At 41.8% G+C, this 17307-nt stretch overlaps 1 protein-coding gene across 3 annotated transcripts in view; it reads right to left on the minus strand.

Annotated features, from left to right (window-relative positions):
* c20h8orf34 (chromosome 20 C8orf34 homolog) overlaps positions 1-17307 on the minus strand; it is a 63309-nt gene that overhangs the window by 31825 nt on the left and 14177 nt on the right. For 2 of the 3 annotated variants that reach the window (XM_051940415.1, XM_022206482.2), the window contains exons 2-7: positions 16082-16226; positions 15798-15929; positions 13660-13779; positions 13412-13440; positions 12348-12511; positions 8328-8494 (exon numbers count right to left, since the gene is read on the minus strand). In XM_051940415.1, the coding sequence (XP_051796375.1) occupies positions 8328-8494; positions 12348-12511; positions 13412-13440; positions 13660-13779; positions 15798-15929; positions 16082-16226 (757 nt within the window). The remainder of the gene's footprint in view (positions 1-8327; positions 8495-12347; positions 12512-13411; positions 13441-13659; positions 13780-15797; positions 15930-16081; positions 16227-17307) is intronic. The other variant, XM_022206483.2, reaches the window with a different exon arrangement.

Consider the following 17307-nt stretch of genomic DNA (forward strand, 5'->3'; position numbering starts at 1 on the left):
GCGAAGCCAGAAAGGAGCCGAGCGCACAGATAAAGGGTTTGTGTGCTCCTCTCTCTCCAAGTTTCCATGTAATTTAATGTTGTTTAGATAGCGACGGACTGACTGGCTCTTCGCTGCTCTTCATGGGGCTAAAAACAGAGCTGAAGTGATAATTAGCACACTGGCTTCGCGAATAATGTACACCTTCTCAGATCATGCGTTGACAGATGTATGGGGAGGAATCCTCTCAAGTGCTACCCCACACGTGGAGACGGGAGACACGCACGTACACACTTCATCGTCCCAAGTCATTTTCATCAAGTGCTGTGAGTTATTGTGTCTCATCTGAGTAAAATAACCAAATTTTCCATTCTTTCATGAGCAGGGACGACGCCTAACCACATAACACTGGGCTCTAATTAATAGCCTGTATGTGACAGATGCCTCACTCACTCACAGTCTACAGTCAAAAAGCTGCACCCGCACAGGGACCCACATGTGGGAGCAACATACGCAGACATGCAGATTAAAAAAGGCGCACAGCAACGCGCACAGTGACACTTGCAGACCTCACACTTTCGCTGCCCTCACACATACAACCGGCATTTGTGTTTCATTAAAGCCTTTGAGCACAATGCCTCCACTTGGCGGTTAGTCGTCACACAGACATCTTTGATGTGACTCGCGACAGAGACACATTTGTTTGGCTTTGTAATAAAAACAATATTGCAACTTACATTTTGTAATTATGTCTCGGCTTTCAATGGCAGCCCCCCCCTCTCTGAAACCCCACCCAGCCTAAAAATATGCCTGTCAGGCTCCAAGCCCTCACAACTCTGAGTGCAGCAGTAAAAAAGCCTGATCAGAATCAGATGGGGACACACATGAGCAGAGTAACATCACAGCTCTGAGGCCTTTGGAAAGTCTTATCGCAGACCTTGGTGCAAACCCGCTTTTAACTCACTTTCTAATTGCAAATATTGCTCAGATTAGGACGTCACCATAGACATAGTTTAGCCTGATGCATTACAATGGCAGTCTTTAAAGAGTATTATTGCTCGTTTATTCTGATAATTTGAAAATAAATTTTAAAATGATCTTTTGAGAGCATTATTTTGACATGTATGACGTAAGAAATACACGAAAAACATCTGTCTTCCAGGATCAAGGCTGCCATCTACAGTCCAACACAATAATGTTAATCAGTGATGAAAGAATTTAGTCGTCCATCAAAAAGAAACGTGCCTATGCAAGAAGTATGTAGAGAGAAGTCAGCTATTAAAAACAACACATGTCAGTGATGGAATAATGTGGTAGGTAGTAATGTACAAGCAGCTCATTCAATCGAGCACAAAGTTTCTTTTGGATACCACTGTTTCCCTGCTTGTTTGTGATAAACACATAGATACAGCAGCACGAACTTTAAATGACTTCACACAGACCTGCAGCTTGACATTTGCATTCGCTCACACAAATACACAGTCTGACTACTTATTACACCCCATTTACTTCACATTGTCATCAAGTCTATAACTCACAGGTCTACTTGTCTCTTCAGTTTTAATCTTGCAGGAGACAGGAGCCAGAAAACAGTGACGTCTTGAGCCGATTAACTTCCACTAACACAATGGATCTATTCACACAAATCCTACATAGCAGCACTATCTACGGATGACATACTTGTGCACCTATCTACCATCTTTTTGCTGCTGTCTGCTTTCAGTAGCCACAATACAGCATCACTGTATCCATTCAGCTCACATTCATTCAAATAATCTGCTTAGTTCATCTAAGGTGCTTACGCACACAAGAGATACTTACGCTGGCTGGTATTAGGCCATGCTCTGCATAATGACTACCTCTAGATTTATGGCATGATCGTGGCAGTCTACTTGCCTATTGGTAATTGCTTCCAGTAATACCGCCGTAATACCACAGCAATTTGCCTCTCGATTAACGTATCCATCTGCACTGTGGAGACTTTTACAGGCGTCAAATTGGGCGCAGTTACACTTTTTACTGGGGACATTCTTTTCACCATCAGCCCCGCAAAACCTTCAGACGTGGACCCAGCCCTTTCAAGCTCAAGTGAAAGATTTAATGCCAAAGCAACTCACACCACTGACAAACAATATATGTTCCCATCCATCTCCTCCTTTCCCCTCGGTGGACCACGATGATACTGGTTTGTTTTTGTTGGTTTATACTGTTTCCAGGGCTACTGTTGTGTCTTTGGTTGTTTGGGAAAAGGATGAAGGAGGCTATGGAGGTGATTGGAGTGTGCGTCTTTGTGTGCGTGTGGTTTGTGTGTGGCGGGGGGTTGCTGCTGCTGACGTCAGGAAATGCGCGCCTCGTCTGCTAACTCTGGCAATCAGAACAGTGTCCTAAGGCAGAGGACAAAGTCGCATCCATGTTAGCAGTCACTCCATGCAGAGATGATCATGTATCATTTCAAGTGGAATGACATTAATGGTGTCCTTATCAGGTCTAGAAAGCAACTAAATGCACTGTACATTTACTTTACTTGGGTCTTGCTGTTTTATGCTACTTCTGCTACACCGCTTTCCAGAGGCAACATTGTCGTGTTTTTTCCACTGCATTTACTTCACAGCTGTACTACTTACTGTGCTAATTAAAGTTTTACATACATGCAAAGAGCTTATAAAATGCAATGTGTTGTTGGAACTACCCAACAGGACATAAAAATTAAAAATTTGCTCCATTAAACAAATACAGCATAAGTGCCTCCAGCCACACTGGCAGCCCTGTGAGTGCTCAGGCACAGAGTGTTTCAGCTAAATGCTAACATCACCGAGTAAACATGCTCACAATGACAGTATGCTAGAAACAGACGCCAGTTGCTAGCATAAACAAGGGCTTACAAATGATCACTTAGGTGTAAGTATTGTTATATACATGTTGTCACTTTGGACACATAAAGCGCGTTTCAGTGCTTGGCTTTGCTTATACTAGGATGCTTTATTAACGATTGCTACTTGAATTAAAAAAAAAGATTCAGAAAATTCTATTATTTTCTTTAGAACGTTCTCAAAGGAAATCCAAATATATAGCAACAATTTTAAGGAGTTTTCCTGAATATTCACACCAAATATCTGTCTTTCCTATAAGCCAAAAGCTAATAATAACCGTTTCTCTCTTACACTACAAAAAGTCATTAAGTCGAACTAAGCAAAGTCTCCACAAGTAAAGACTCCTAAGTCTGTCTCCACAAATTTAAAGGCTAAGCTCTTAATCCCACTCAAAGTCAAGGGGTCAATATTCAGTATGTGATCAGTGATCTAATACAGATCAGTTTTCACTTAAAATTTCAGGCAGGAAAACAAAGTAAAGATGGTGAAAAAACATCTTCCTTTCCCTCACCTATTCTATTACATATAGATATATAAAAACACTGGGCTATTCGACTTAGCTGCAGGCAGTGTTGGAGCATAGAAGATATAACACAACTCAAAAAACAAACGAACCACACAGGTATTGCAACCCACCAACAAGTCACTGTTTAATTCTGCATGCATCAAAGATGAAACAAAGCTTTATCATGCCCTCATCGCTCCCTGTCAAATCTTCGCTGTCACTGTGAATCGCTAAGTGAATAAAACTACTCTCACATCCTCCTCCTCTGCCACAACCCTCGTACAGAGCCCCAAAATGAAGAGTAATTTCTGACAGTGTCTTGTCTTTAAGTAAAGCAAAAACAGATAAGAATTAAAGATTAGTATTCCTAAGATATTTAGCCTTTTCACACTCAAGGTGAGTTGAATTTATGTTGCTACAGAGAACAATATACAACATGTAATATAGGAAAATGTAAGTTTTTTTACTTTTTACCCTAAGAATAGAGTCTGTTTCTCATAGCCTGCATGCACATGAATCAAATTTCTTCTACACACATATTCACTAAAGGGATTTTGGGAATTCAAAGGGAATCTCTCAAATGGAATACTTCCACCAAGAATGACAATGAGAGTACCTCTACGGTGGGGTACTGGCTAACTCGTCTCATTAACTTACCATAAAACAACAGTGCAAGGCCAGAAACAGGGTGTTTCTCCCCACACACTGAACTCAGCTTGTTTCTACTTGGAGATAACTGTGGTCTCACTGCCCAGCAAAAACCTTAAAATCTCAACATTTTCCATGGCTTTACAAGAACATGTGAGTCATATTCATTTTCAAGTATGGTTTTCACTGTGGTATATATTAAGCACAGACCTAATGAAAACTAGTGGGAAAACACAGTGCCATCCCTGAGAGCAACTCGAGAATCAATAAGATTTAACCTCTAAGCTGATTTTATTTTCTCTTTCTGGAACAATCCGAACAAAACAAATCAACCTTAAGCCACGTCTTTGGCTTTGAAAATTGTATTAAATCCGAAAAACCTTGGCTATGTAGCAGTACTGTAAATACCCAAGAGGATCTTTTTATTTTCTCATAAGCTCCTTATCCAGGTGCTGGCAAAAACACACCCAGTTTGGAAAACCCTTCTGCTCAACATGGAAGTGGGGATAAGTTTCTAACTGTCTTTGTATGCTGTAAGTCTGCATTTATTATGCATCTTATTCCCTCACAGAATCTGTAGTTGCCACACAGGAGGACAAACTAGCACTCCTTTCCTGCCTCCCAGTGGAACTTCTGTTTATTGTTCACTGAGGCTCTGAACTCTTTTTTTCCTCATCCTCCAGAGATTTTGACACACAAACACCACACCATGTGGTTTGTTGATCTCCCACTGTTGTAATTGCTCTCATTTGTGTGATGTGTATATCTGTGATCATCAGCAACCGACTTAACAAAGAGGCTCATAGGCAGTCAGCAGGTGTGATGAACAAAGCTCTAACTGACAACAAAGGAGAGGCTGCATCTGGAGTTCGAACATATGTTACTTATACGGGGGTGTCGGCATTGCATGGTCCATGACAGCAAGACCAAAGAAAAACACACAAAAAGCATTCAAGTTCATGCAGAATTTGCTTTCAGATCACCTAAATTCAAATGCACTCATCTGCCACAATAATGAAACTAACTGAGGCAACGCTCTCAATAAGCGCTACACTGAGCAACTGTAATGCAATGTGTTAGCCACTAGAGGTCACCCTAAGCTTAAATAGAAAGCCTTCAACGATTTCCTGTTCTGTGGTGGATGTATTGCTACATGCAAGAGGCCATAGGCGGCAAAAATTCAAACGTATCAATGCAAAATGTAGCCATTTGTGTATATTATCAGTTATTGTTTGGGAATCGGAAATCAAGAGATAAGAAATTAAAGTTAGACAAAATTAAACAAACAGCAATTTTCCATCCTCCAGCAGCTTTTGCTGTCATACAATTTAAGAGAGCTCTTTCATCCAGTGATTTCTAAATTAGACAGCGAGCACCCACTCCACTGTAGAGTCCTTGAGCCCGTTATTGAATCCCTACCAGCTCCACCAGTGCCACTGAGCTGTGGACCATATGTTTTCACCTTCATGTGGACAGCAACAGGGAAAAAAGGATGAATATCTCCTTCGGGGATCAATATACTATCACAAGATCACCGTCCCTGCCAAGGCTCATCCGTCATCTTTGGCACGCATTTGGTCATAGCCGCAAAATTTGCGCCAAGACCTTCTTTCGAAATGAAGCCCAGAAACCCTCCTGAGGGTCTTCCATTTCTCTACGTCCCACAAGCCGCCACATGATGTGTGCAAGCATCAACTTTAATCAGCTCTACAGCAGTGAGACAGTCAGTGCAGAAGTGATGGTCTCTGGAGAGCAACATGACCAGGCCTTGACAGAGAATCAGAAATGACCTACCTCGCTGCATCATTTCCTTTGAGTTACTGCCCTGGACCATAGTGTAACAGCCACTGAGGGAATATACGCAGGTTTCAGCGCCATGATCAAGGAGAGCCGTCCCAGACCACCAACATCCTGCTTTATGGATGTATTTATCATCATTATATACTGCTGACCTGGGTCAGGACTGTGTGGGGCCGATACAAAAGAGAAAGAAGATTTCCTGTTTACATATTGTCCTCTGAAGGATTCTTCTGCTTAGAGGCAGTAATTACAGTCTGTGCTGTCTCTAAGCAGCAGATACTGAGCTAAAACACTCAATCACCAGAATATGATAAAAAAAAATAAAATACAGAATTCGTCTTGGTGGAGCTGAGATGAATTCCACATTTGTAGCTGCTGAGCTTGAATTCCAGGCATCGCTACTAATGTGACAGACTGCATTAGTGCTCAAACAATTAGTCAATTAGCTAATTAGACGACTGAAAAATGAGAACCCTACACTCACTTTGTAACACTAAATAGGGCATTTTTGTATTAAAAAATGTATAGCTTTGACAATAGGAATGAACATTAGTTGTAGCTTCAGTTTGTGTAACCTGTGGGCCATCCTGCCACACATCAACAAAGAAATGTGACCCTCTAGGTGACCCTGGTGAAAAGATCCTGTTAACAAGCAGGAGAGCCTCAGCGTTGTGACAGCAGAGCAGAGCGCAAAGACATACGTAGATTGTGTGTCACCTCAAAGCAACAGCAGCTCTAAGGAGACTGGAGAGACACTGAAGCACTATAATTGGAGCCCATGTTAGACACAAGGAAATAAAAAGAGTGCGTTGTGGGTTGTTATTCCTCAAAGAAATACTATATGTCAGCCCGTTCGCTTCATAGAACACAGAAGAAAGCCGTTGAAAAGCTGACTTTTCCTAGTATTAGCTGTGGCTTTCAACAATTCACACTCGCAGATTCTATAAACCCCATAAGAGATGTGATAAATTTAAAATCTCTGCCGTGTACCTTTGTGGCAGCTTGTGTGTGTGCTTTTATATATATGCAGCATGCCCATTAGCTGCTTTACTCAAGAGAATCCCCCCCCCCTGCAGATAAAGATTACCACAACACAGAGACAAAACTGGGAAGAGCAAGTGACAGACAAACAAAAGGAGCGCCTCGCCACATAAAATATTTCAGGCAACAAATTCAATTTGGCATGAGGCATTACATCCCGACTCTGCACAAACAGAATGACAAGCTCTCAGACCCTCCACTGAACGAGGCTGAAACAAAACTTCACATCAGGTGCTCTTTCCTGCGGTGCTCGTCCATCTCAAGTCGGCGGCACGACTGGCATGAAGGAATATGAACACACACATGCTCGCATACGCAGAAAAACACAAATCAATGTAACTGCTTTGTGATTCTCCAGTAGTCACAGCGAATATCTGAGAACATCTAGTCAGTAAACAGGAAGCATAGTCTCCTTTAGCAGTTACTACTAAAGTGCTCTTTAGTATACAACATAAAATAAATGCTGCTTTGCTCATCCAGCCAGAACATACACTATGTACTGCATGCTTGTACAAATCTGCATACAGCATTTTCCTCTGCTCCCATGTCAAAAAATTTCCCACTTCTTCCATTTGAAGAGTTAACTACTTCTTATGAAGTGCTGTCCAACATTTTCCAACATTTTCTTCCCACAGCTGTAAGAGAAAGTGCCTGAACATGGTGTAGAAATTGTAACATTGCTGTAAGAGCACCACTTTTCCTTTTTTCCAGCTTAAAAAAACAGGAGCCAACAACCCAAATGGAACATGCTGTAAGACTGCTTTTTAGTCAGTGATAAAATGTTTTATATATACTTCTGTGCTGTGATGAATTTAGCTTCTATGCTATGATTAATTTCTCCCACTTCAAGTGTGTACGTTTGCATATACACTTTTTAAACCTTAGAAATCGCAACATTTCTACATAGTTATTCCAAGTGCAGACTGTTTTTTTCTGACAATTTGAGGCCAGAGATTTGCTAAACACCAGCTCATAACACAGTCCATTATTTTATGTTAATGATACAGGGCAGGTAATGCCATTGTACTGTTTAAAAAGTCCCTGAAATTCAAACAGAAGTGGAATTCTGCACAGAACAGCAGACTGCTGCAGGTCATCAAAGATGCTGAAAATACTGATGTTGTTGCAAAAAAAGAATAACTAATTAACATGAAATATTACAGCTAGAATGTTTTTTCTTGCCTTTATGTGAAACAGGCATCATTCTGCTTGCTAACCCACACACAAGATAAACACAGCAAGCTGTTCTTGGTGTGGAAACACAACAGGTGTCTGACGCCGACATCAGGACAGAGGATCTGCTGGTACGCACAGTCTGGCTCATCAGCAGCTCAGCAATATGATGAAAAGCATTTTTAATTTAGCTTTCATTAACAGAAATTAGTGGAATGCAACAGCCTGTAGAGACATTTCTGCTGATCGAATGCAGAATATATTTAACGGTCGCTACTTGTGTCTGTGTGTATGTGTGGCTGTGACATTACCCAGAAGCTCCATGGCATCATCCTCATCCTCAATCTCTTCTTCCACGACAGAGTGGGCGGGGCTGTTGACTGAGTCGAAGGAGTCCTGGGACAGCATGGCTGCCAGGAGCTTCTTATGATGCTGCTGCTGCTCCTTGAGGCCTTTGCTCTTTGTTTCCATCTTCAGGCTGAGGGAGAGATGCAAACAAAAAGCCAACGCTTGCGTAGAGCAAATGAACGGAAAGTGTTTCAAAGCTGGATGTGTTATGAATGTGATGCTATAATTTTCTACAGCAACGTTCTCTCGGTTTCTGGGAAATACACCGACAAAAATAGCGTGCTTCATAATAACTGTGTCCCTATAGTAATTACCTCCTCTCTTCCTAATCCGTCAGCCTTGTATCTAAGCAGACTGAGGCCTTCCAGCTAGAGCAACATGTTGCATCTGCCTCAGCGGTGTGCAGATGTGTAACTACATTTAAAATGCTTTATCACCGGTTGCACTTGGCAGCCCTTCCGTGGTTGTTAGAGACAAAATGCCATACATTTCAAGTGTCACGCAGGTGCTGTGCACCTTGCTATAAATGGCCAGCAGGGACAAGATAAGACAGGATAATTGCTCTGAAGTGAACAACAGAGCAATAGTTGTGCCGCGAACCGCAAACCATTAACAGGTTAGAGGATGCCGGGTTAAAAAAGGAAGCGGAGCAGTTTTATAAGCATGTAGGTGATTGTCAGTGGAGCCAGTAATCGAATTCAAACAGACATGGATGAGACGTTAGTTGATGTTTTACTCTTTTAAATATTTAAGGAGAATAAAACTATACACCCATGCATACTGCAAATGGACTGCATATTTAATAAAATCATAAAATATTCATAAAATCTGAATTACTTATATCTTTTACTTCTGATGTCATAGTGAATTGTTCTGTTCCTGCAAGTAAGTGTTCGGATTACACTTAATTATATTTGAGCTTTGTCTTCATACTAGACTATATATTTATACATTTTTGTACAGGCATAATGATTATTTTCATTAGGGATTCTCTCCAGGTGCTTCTAGCTTCCTCACACAGTCCACAGAAAAGCATGACAGATTAATTGGTGATTTTAAATTGGCTGCAGGTGGGAATGTGAGCATGCATGCTTGTCTGTCACTTTGTGTCAGTCCTGTGATGGGCCGGCGATCTGTCCAGGGTAGACCCCGCCTCCCACCCACCGTCAGCTGGACTCCAGCTCCCCACAACTCATCACAGGATACTGCAGGTATGGCTGATGTATGGAGGGATGGATTCATTAGTCAGCTGACTGTTTGGTATGCAAAAACCTTTTTTTAAATAAGAAAAGCTGTCAAGATTACCCAGAGCCCAAAGTGGCACCTACACAATGCTCTAAACAATCCAAACTTCAAAATGATCAAAAGCACATTAAAATTAATGAAGTGTCACAGATAGTAAGGCAAAGTACTTCATATCTGGTATAGTTCTGCTGTTTCTCATAGGATCCAGCTATAGAAATACACTATGAAGCCCATTCATTCTTAAACATTTCCTATTTGCTTACTGCAGCAGTAGCAGCACAGCACAGCTTCTCAGGCCGTTTTTAATTAAAAACCATAAATGGATGGGAAGAAAGCGAATGCCTCTCTTCATATTTGTTATCCAAATGTTTTGTGTATTCCTCAGGTAAGTCACTATTAGCTCTAAGGTTGAAAAACAACCAAAAACAATATCTTCAGCTTCCTATGCAGTCGAAATTCTGAAAGTTGGCTCCTGCATTACCTCTATATTAGAGAAATTAATTTTCATATCCCACTGGCTGAGGGCGCGGATTAAAAGGGCGGAAAAGTATTAATTTGATGCTGATCTCAGTTTAATGGCTTAATTTACAGCTAATGGGAAAGGGTCAGAAGATGACTGATATTTTATATTCCTCCCATGTGATATTTGTGCTAATTATATCTGCTAATATGGGTAAGGCGTTTCGCTTGATTCTGCACATGCCTTGTACTCTTTGCAGGAGAAGGAAAGTTGTAGCATTTTGTTGTGATCGCAAATAATCCTTCTGAACCCGGGGGTAAACCTTTGCACATGGTGGAGAGAATGTAATTTGAGGACAACAAACCAAGCAGGAAATGAATAATTGTGGGAAAACATGAGGAGGAAAAAGAAAGACAAAGCAGCTCATATCTCATATGAAAATCTCTATCTCACTATGCCTGCTGGCGGCTTTACTGGTGAAAGTAATTTTTCCCCATCGGAGTCAATCTCAGGTGGTACAAAGCATCATTAAAGGCAATAAATATGACCAACAAAATAAAAACAAGTGTAGCCTACAAAGCTGGCTTACGCTACTCCTTGTTTATCCCCATCTTTCTCTATTCCCGGTTTGCTGGAATATATGTAAGTGATTAGTGTCTGTTTGTGTTAAGAGAAGAATATAAAGTAAAATGGGAAGGTAAGGGGAGAGGAACAGTTCACTGACAGACACTGGATGAGGGAGTCCCATTCCACTGGACAGTCAAAATAACCTACTTCCTTGAATACATTTCTGCCACAGTGGAATGCTGATTTCCCATGTGCCCTTTGCACTTATCTGTCAAGACTCTGCAGCCAATCATACAGAAAGGTGCCACCACCTGTCAGCTCCTCTTATGGTCAGTAGTGACAGGTGGGCTGGAAGGAGTTACAGAAGCGATATGTTTGAAAATGAAAATAAGTAAACTTACAGAAATGCGAGGAGGAAGGTGGACTGGTTCGGCAAAAAGGTCACATACATGAGAATTAAAAAAAAAAAGAGAGAGAGAGAGAGCGAGCTCTAGTCTGAAAGTGTTTGAGCACCAGAGTGGGTGGCCTATTAAAGCTCCGACGGGATTGGAAGAGAGGGCAGCGCTGCTCTTTGCCAGTTTTCCACTTGATCAGAGTGGTCATTTTTAGCTTCTCTAGTATGAATTTTAAACCTAAGCAGTGGGTCAGCAGCCATCATACTTTACCTCATATTATAACTTTAAGCAAAGGCAACACATTTATTTATGTTTTTCTGATCTCCCTATTTTTGACTTGGCCAGAAAACAGCCCGGAAGTGATCTGAATCCAACACAGAAACTAAAGTGGGGGCAAAATCACAGAAAATGCAATTAAAAGCCGATATAAATGATCTATCTTGATGAGCCAAGTGCTCCTTTGGTTAATGAGAGAAGAAGCTGTGATTATTTTGGGATGCTGTACCCTCCCAAACACACAGCTGCACAGGTTCCTCACCCTCCTCGTAGGTAAGTGCAAAACATCTCATTTACACACACACACGGAGCAGAGCTCATCAGTGAGCCCACACACATCTCTATCTCCCAGCTCAGGCTTCTAACTAAGTGATTTCTCCCTATAATCCACCCATACAGTAACCTAATGAGATTAACACTGTGTGTATGTCAGCCCAGGCCTGTGCATGATTTATGGCTTTATATCCCATCCTCCTTTAATTAGTCACATCAGCTGCTGCAGTGCACGTGACACACACATGCATGCGGCCACACCGAATGCACATTCACTGCAACGGCAACATCTGGCAGGGAAATCCAAGAGGAATCAGGCTATTTGGAACCTGAATAGTTTCTAAAATACGAATAATAAAAAAAATGAAAAGCTTCCTAATACGATGACAAATGACTGAACATTTTGGTGCATGACAGTCATATTGTCAAAGAGAGACCATTTTAAAAATAAGGAGTATAAAATTCCTTTGGCCTTGAGCGCACAGAAATGAGGTTAGCTTTAATTTGAAATTGGGTTGAAGCAGTATCATGGCAAGCATGTTTGATCGCGCCTTTGAAATTGGATTATCAAACCCATTCAGATGGGCATTCCTCAGGCCGCTACAGTTTGAAGTCTACCTCCTCATTTTATTTTTAAAGAGCCAACAATAGCTTTGAGAAGTTTTTGAAGTTTGAAACTTTTTAGCACTCAGTGATTTACACACTGGCACACATACACACATACTTTATACGCTCATATAGACAGATGTATAACGCCAATCACTAACCTCCCTGCAGGGCTGCTGTCTCCACTCCAGCACACTTCAGTTTTGGCCCGAGGGACAGGGGGATGCAGCATCTCAGCAGCCAGCGGGTCGGCATCGTTTTCCTCCCGACCAACCCATTCCCCCACCACCCGAGGGCGAAGAACTGAGTTATATCCCCCTAAGTTCTAAAACAGCATTGCACATAACGAAGCGAACATAAGAGGCAAAACAACTGACCGAGAAAGGCAGACAGACAGGCAAAGACGCAGCTTTAAATGAACAAAACACCAGTGGAGGTAAGTGGAGCCAGAGAGCTGCGGAGAAATGCTCCAACATTAAATTATGATTGTGTTTTTCTCAATAGTAGAGTTTCTGAAAACAGCAGAGTGTTGTCTGATATCTGCCTCCCTCCTATTCTGCTCCCAGAACCAGCCAGCACACATTTACACCCTGCTTGCTACAAACGGCAAAGATTTTTCTCCTTATCTTTCACTAAATCCAGAATGGTATCGCATATTATTGTCTCCGCATGATCACAGGAGGTGTTTAGTATTCATCCCCTGTTCCATCCCGCAGAAAAGGAGGAAAATCTCTGGGCTGCAAGCCAAGGATGTTGGACATGTATTGCTGCACCGAGCAAAAAAAAAAGTAAAAGTCCCTGTCAAAGCATATGCTGTGTTTCTCGTTCAGTCTCATCATTTCCAAATCGATCTGTGCATCTCCAACCTGGGCAGCCATTGCACTATTGTGTTTGGGAGAGAACTGGGGCCAGGCGAGGACAAAGACAGAGCTCAGACAAAGCCTTTGCGAGTGAGACGCATGGTGAAGCGGCAAGGGAGAGGGAGATGGAGGACATGCTTACTGAAGTATCACGCTTGCATATCACTCCCATGAGATGGCTGTTCATCGTCAGAAAAAGAGCTGTGCTGCTCTGTCAAGCAAGTGAAAGTTACGAAACTTGGCTTTTATGCTGTTGCATGAGCTATTGAGCAGAGTGATGAGAGCCAGAACTCTCTTCCTACATAACTGCAATACCATTACATATATAGGAGATTAATAAAGACTATTGGATAGTTAATATCTACCTGGTCAAGCTCATCAGAGATGGCAATGCCTGCAGAAAGAAGAAAATGATTTAAAGCTTGGAGAAGCATTAAAAGCAGTTGAAAAGCCTTTCTTAAACTGCTTCTGAGCTATGCAGCAGGCTTCTGAGATTAGCTGGTTTACAGTGACATTTACAGAAAGGTCTAGACTTTAGTTCATTATGTTAGGATGTATTAAACACTGCTCAGTATGATGTAAGCATGCACTCTGCCGAGCTGCAGACACTCACTGCGTGACAGGCTCTCCAGGGCCTTGCCAAGCTTCTTGCTTTCCTGCAAAATGTGGTTGAGCTCATCAAAGTCCCGGCTCTCCCTCCAATCCCAGGACGGGTATTCGATTGACCGCGGCACTGCATACAACAAATAAAAGCATACATTTCATGTGAGACCCTATGTGAAAGCATCAAAGGAAAACTAAGTATGAATGTTTTATAAAGAATAAGAACAGATCTGATGAAATATTCTAAAAATAACAGCGAAGAAAGCATCCATACTGTAACGTAAACGGTACACCCTACAGCTTTATGCACTGTTTCTCTAAATGAGACTCTGTGAATTACTGCAGGATGAAGTGGAATGGAAACACTGGCAGAAAAGTTATCGTGTAGCTTCCAGAAGCACAGAGCTCACTGGCCTGAAGCCAGGGGACAGTTTCTGACAGTCTCTTTGATTAACAAAATAACAGGAGCAGGAAATGACCCACATACTGTACTGACATCCATGCCCATATCTTCCAGCAGCCTACCTCAGCCTCTATATGATGGTTAATTCATAAACTGTTGGATTCACACATTATTTATAAAAAGCAAAGACCAATACTCTTTTATGGAGGAGGGATTACTTGTAGTTCATCCATATCTAACGTTATTATATTCCAACACTGCAGCTGAATTTGAATTAGTATGAAAAACCACTGGGTTATGAAGACGTGCCAGACAAATGTACTGGTTGTCTACTGGCCAGTCTTCAGTGCCTGGACAGACATTGAAAAGCAGAAAAAATGCAAAGCATTTCAGAATACATTTCACGCATGTTTGAATCAAACATATATGCAGTGACAGGTGGAGAAAGTAAGCCTCACCCCTCAGTTTGCACACAAACGCACACAAATAAACTCAATAGTGAATATCTGACAGCACTGCTGCTACAATCTGCCTTCCCCTACCCTTGTTTACCCTGACTAAGCTGCTTGGCATTGTAACAACCATAAACACAGAGCAAATGTCTCTGCCAAATACAGACGGGAGGAAAAAAATCTTTCAAAGAGTGCCGTTCGGTCCTGTGCTCAGCTCTGTATGTTGTGCTGCTGCAGCAAAGGGCTGCGCTGTATCTTAATAGCTTAGATTAGGGGTTAAGGATTCAATTCCCCCTGGATCTGGCCATTAAAGTATCAGTCAAGTAGAAGTGAGGCCAAAGCCTTTGTCAAATTGCACACAGACAGGAAGGCCTTCATCCGTCCTACTGGGGGATTCATTTTGATCTGCGTATTAGTAGACCCTTGGTATGTTTGACAGCTGTTGAGTTGTTATGCTACATATAAAAGCACAATAATGATGTGAGGCAGTTCTTTTGAGCTCAATTTTTCATGAGCTCTGCATGGCAAAACACCTATGCATGCATTTTTAATGTGATTTGACTTCAAATCTGGCTTTGAAGGCTTCTTACTCTGAAGGGGCAGCAGGAACGCTGGTAGCGCTCCAAACCTAAGTACAGCTTGATGTGTTTCTCACTTCTCCACCTCACTTGAATTCTCTTCTCTGACTTCATGCGCTCATCTCCACACCCGCCTCCTCTTGATTGTGAGCAATGCTCCAACCACAGCCCAAAATAGACGTGGTCTGGCAGTGACAGAGCGCAACGTTAAATTATTGAAGTAGTCTCTGCTTGCTCCCCATTTGACCTATCCTCATTGGCTCAAGAGTCATACTTCATTCTAACATCACAGCCATAGTAATTTATTGCAAAACTAAAAAAAAAAAAAGTTACCACCAGAAAGTGTGAATGCCAGACATTTGTGAACAATCCATCTCTAGAGTGTGTAGCAGTGCAGCGTAAAATGTGCAAAAAAAAAAAAAAAGTGGCACTTCATAATGAACTCATCGGCGGAGCTCTGAGAGGCTGAAAGGAGGACACTGGACTATACACTGTGACTAACTTTAATTAGATATAATTATATCAAATTAAAAATGGAGATTAAAGTCAACGGAGCATGTAATTGGGACACAACCAGCACAACAGGTATGAGAACTGTGCAGCTTCACGTTGTCAAGTGGATCGTGTGCGTCTCTGTCAATCAACATAACTACAATCTGGAAGGAGAAAAATGATGATGAAAAAATGCCAAAGGTACCAAAATGATGACACTCACAGGACTTGGATTCAGGCGAAGGTGGAGAGATACTCGAAACAGCCAGGTCACTCTTTGATTTCTTCGGTTTCTTCGGGTGAATTTGCCACGGCTTCTCATAATTGCTGTGCTCCCTTCGAGGGTTTTTGTTTTCTGTTGGGAGAGATGGCCATAGCACTTGTTTAGAACTCACTGAAAGATCTGCTAGACAAATGTATTATGCACATATTGTAGAGAGAAGCACGTACAAAGGTAAATACACTAATCTATGTGCATCATACGTGCTTGCATGTTTGTGCACCAACCCGGGGAGCTCTGTGCCCACAGAGCTGCGGAGCCAGATAGAGCTCTGTGCAGCTTGCCAGGGCTGTCTTGCTTGGTCTGCAGGTGATCAATGAGAAAAGGGATTGGATGGTCTGGAGTCTCAGTTATCAATTTGGTCATCAACTCCTACAGGAGCAGAGTAAAGCAGAGAACCATTAGACCAAAGTGGCACTTCAAAAGGAGTGAGATTGTGGAGCCAGGCCGGTGGTGCATCCACCATGCACAAGTTGCAGAAACACAATCAATCCCTACAAGCATTACTGGGCTTGTTTTGTTGTTGACTTAGCTATCTAGGAGTGTGTGTGTGTGTGTGTGTGTGTGTGTGTGTGTGTGTGTGTGTGTGTGTGTGTGTGTGTGTGTGTGTAAGAAGGGTTGTGAGATAATCCTCTTGCCTTCACTGTAGATTGAAGAATCTGCTATGTCTACAGTCAATATTGTAAAAAGGAAAAAAAGTCAAGACAAACAAGATAACGATACATCCCAGTAGATGGAAGTACTTCCCTTCTGTGTCAATTAGTGAAAAAAAATACGTCAGCAAACTTGCTCAATATCAGATGAGTCTGTCAAGACACAAGGGTGACCAAGTAAACAAACACTGTGGCATTTGGTCAATCAGTCATGGTCTGACTGTAAAGCTGTTCCAAGAGAGCAGCCTCTGATATACTGGGTCCGTTGGAAGATCAAACAAATGTACCAGATCTGGAAACACTGAGAACTTTGAATTCAGTGGAGAGAATAATCCTATTATTAAAATGAAGACAAAACATTATATCATCCATCCCCATGGGGGGGATTATTTGTCTTACAAACAATAGACGTTAATAATTACTGATAAACGTTAATACGTTGATGGTGTGGTTACAGAGACATAGCGCATGAAAAGGATCTAAAAGATAAAGTAGTGAGAAACCAAATTACACAGTGGAGACGACATGCTGAAATACTGCAGACTGTAGATGTTCATCGCAGGATAAACTCACTAATTTGACTGTTAAGCCTCTGTAAGACGGGCACTGCTTTCTGTTAATCTGACAGTATCTGAACATGACAGCTTCATGTCTGAATAAGCAGTCTGGTAACTTTTCCACTGAAGTTGGATCGCAATCTTACTGGGGCAGACCTGGTAACATTTTGATATCACTTTCAGCACAGCATAAATCTGAACTGTACGCAGGTGAATTGTGTGATGTGATTTGGGGAACATTAA

The sequence above is a fragment of the Acanthochromis polyacanthus genome, chromosome 20, assembly GCF_021347895.1.
Source record: "Acanthochromis polyacanthus isolate Apoly-LR-REF ecotype Palm Island chromosome 20, KAUST_Apoly_ChrSc, whole genome shotgun sequence".
Taxonomy (NCBI): domain Eukaryota; kingdom Metazoa; phylum Chordata; class Actinopteri; family Pomacentridae; genus Acanthochromis; species Acanthochromis polyacanthus.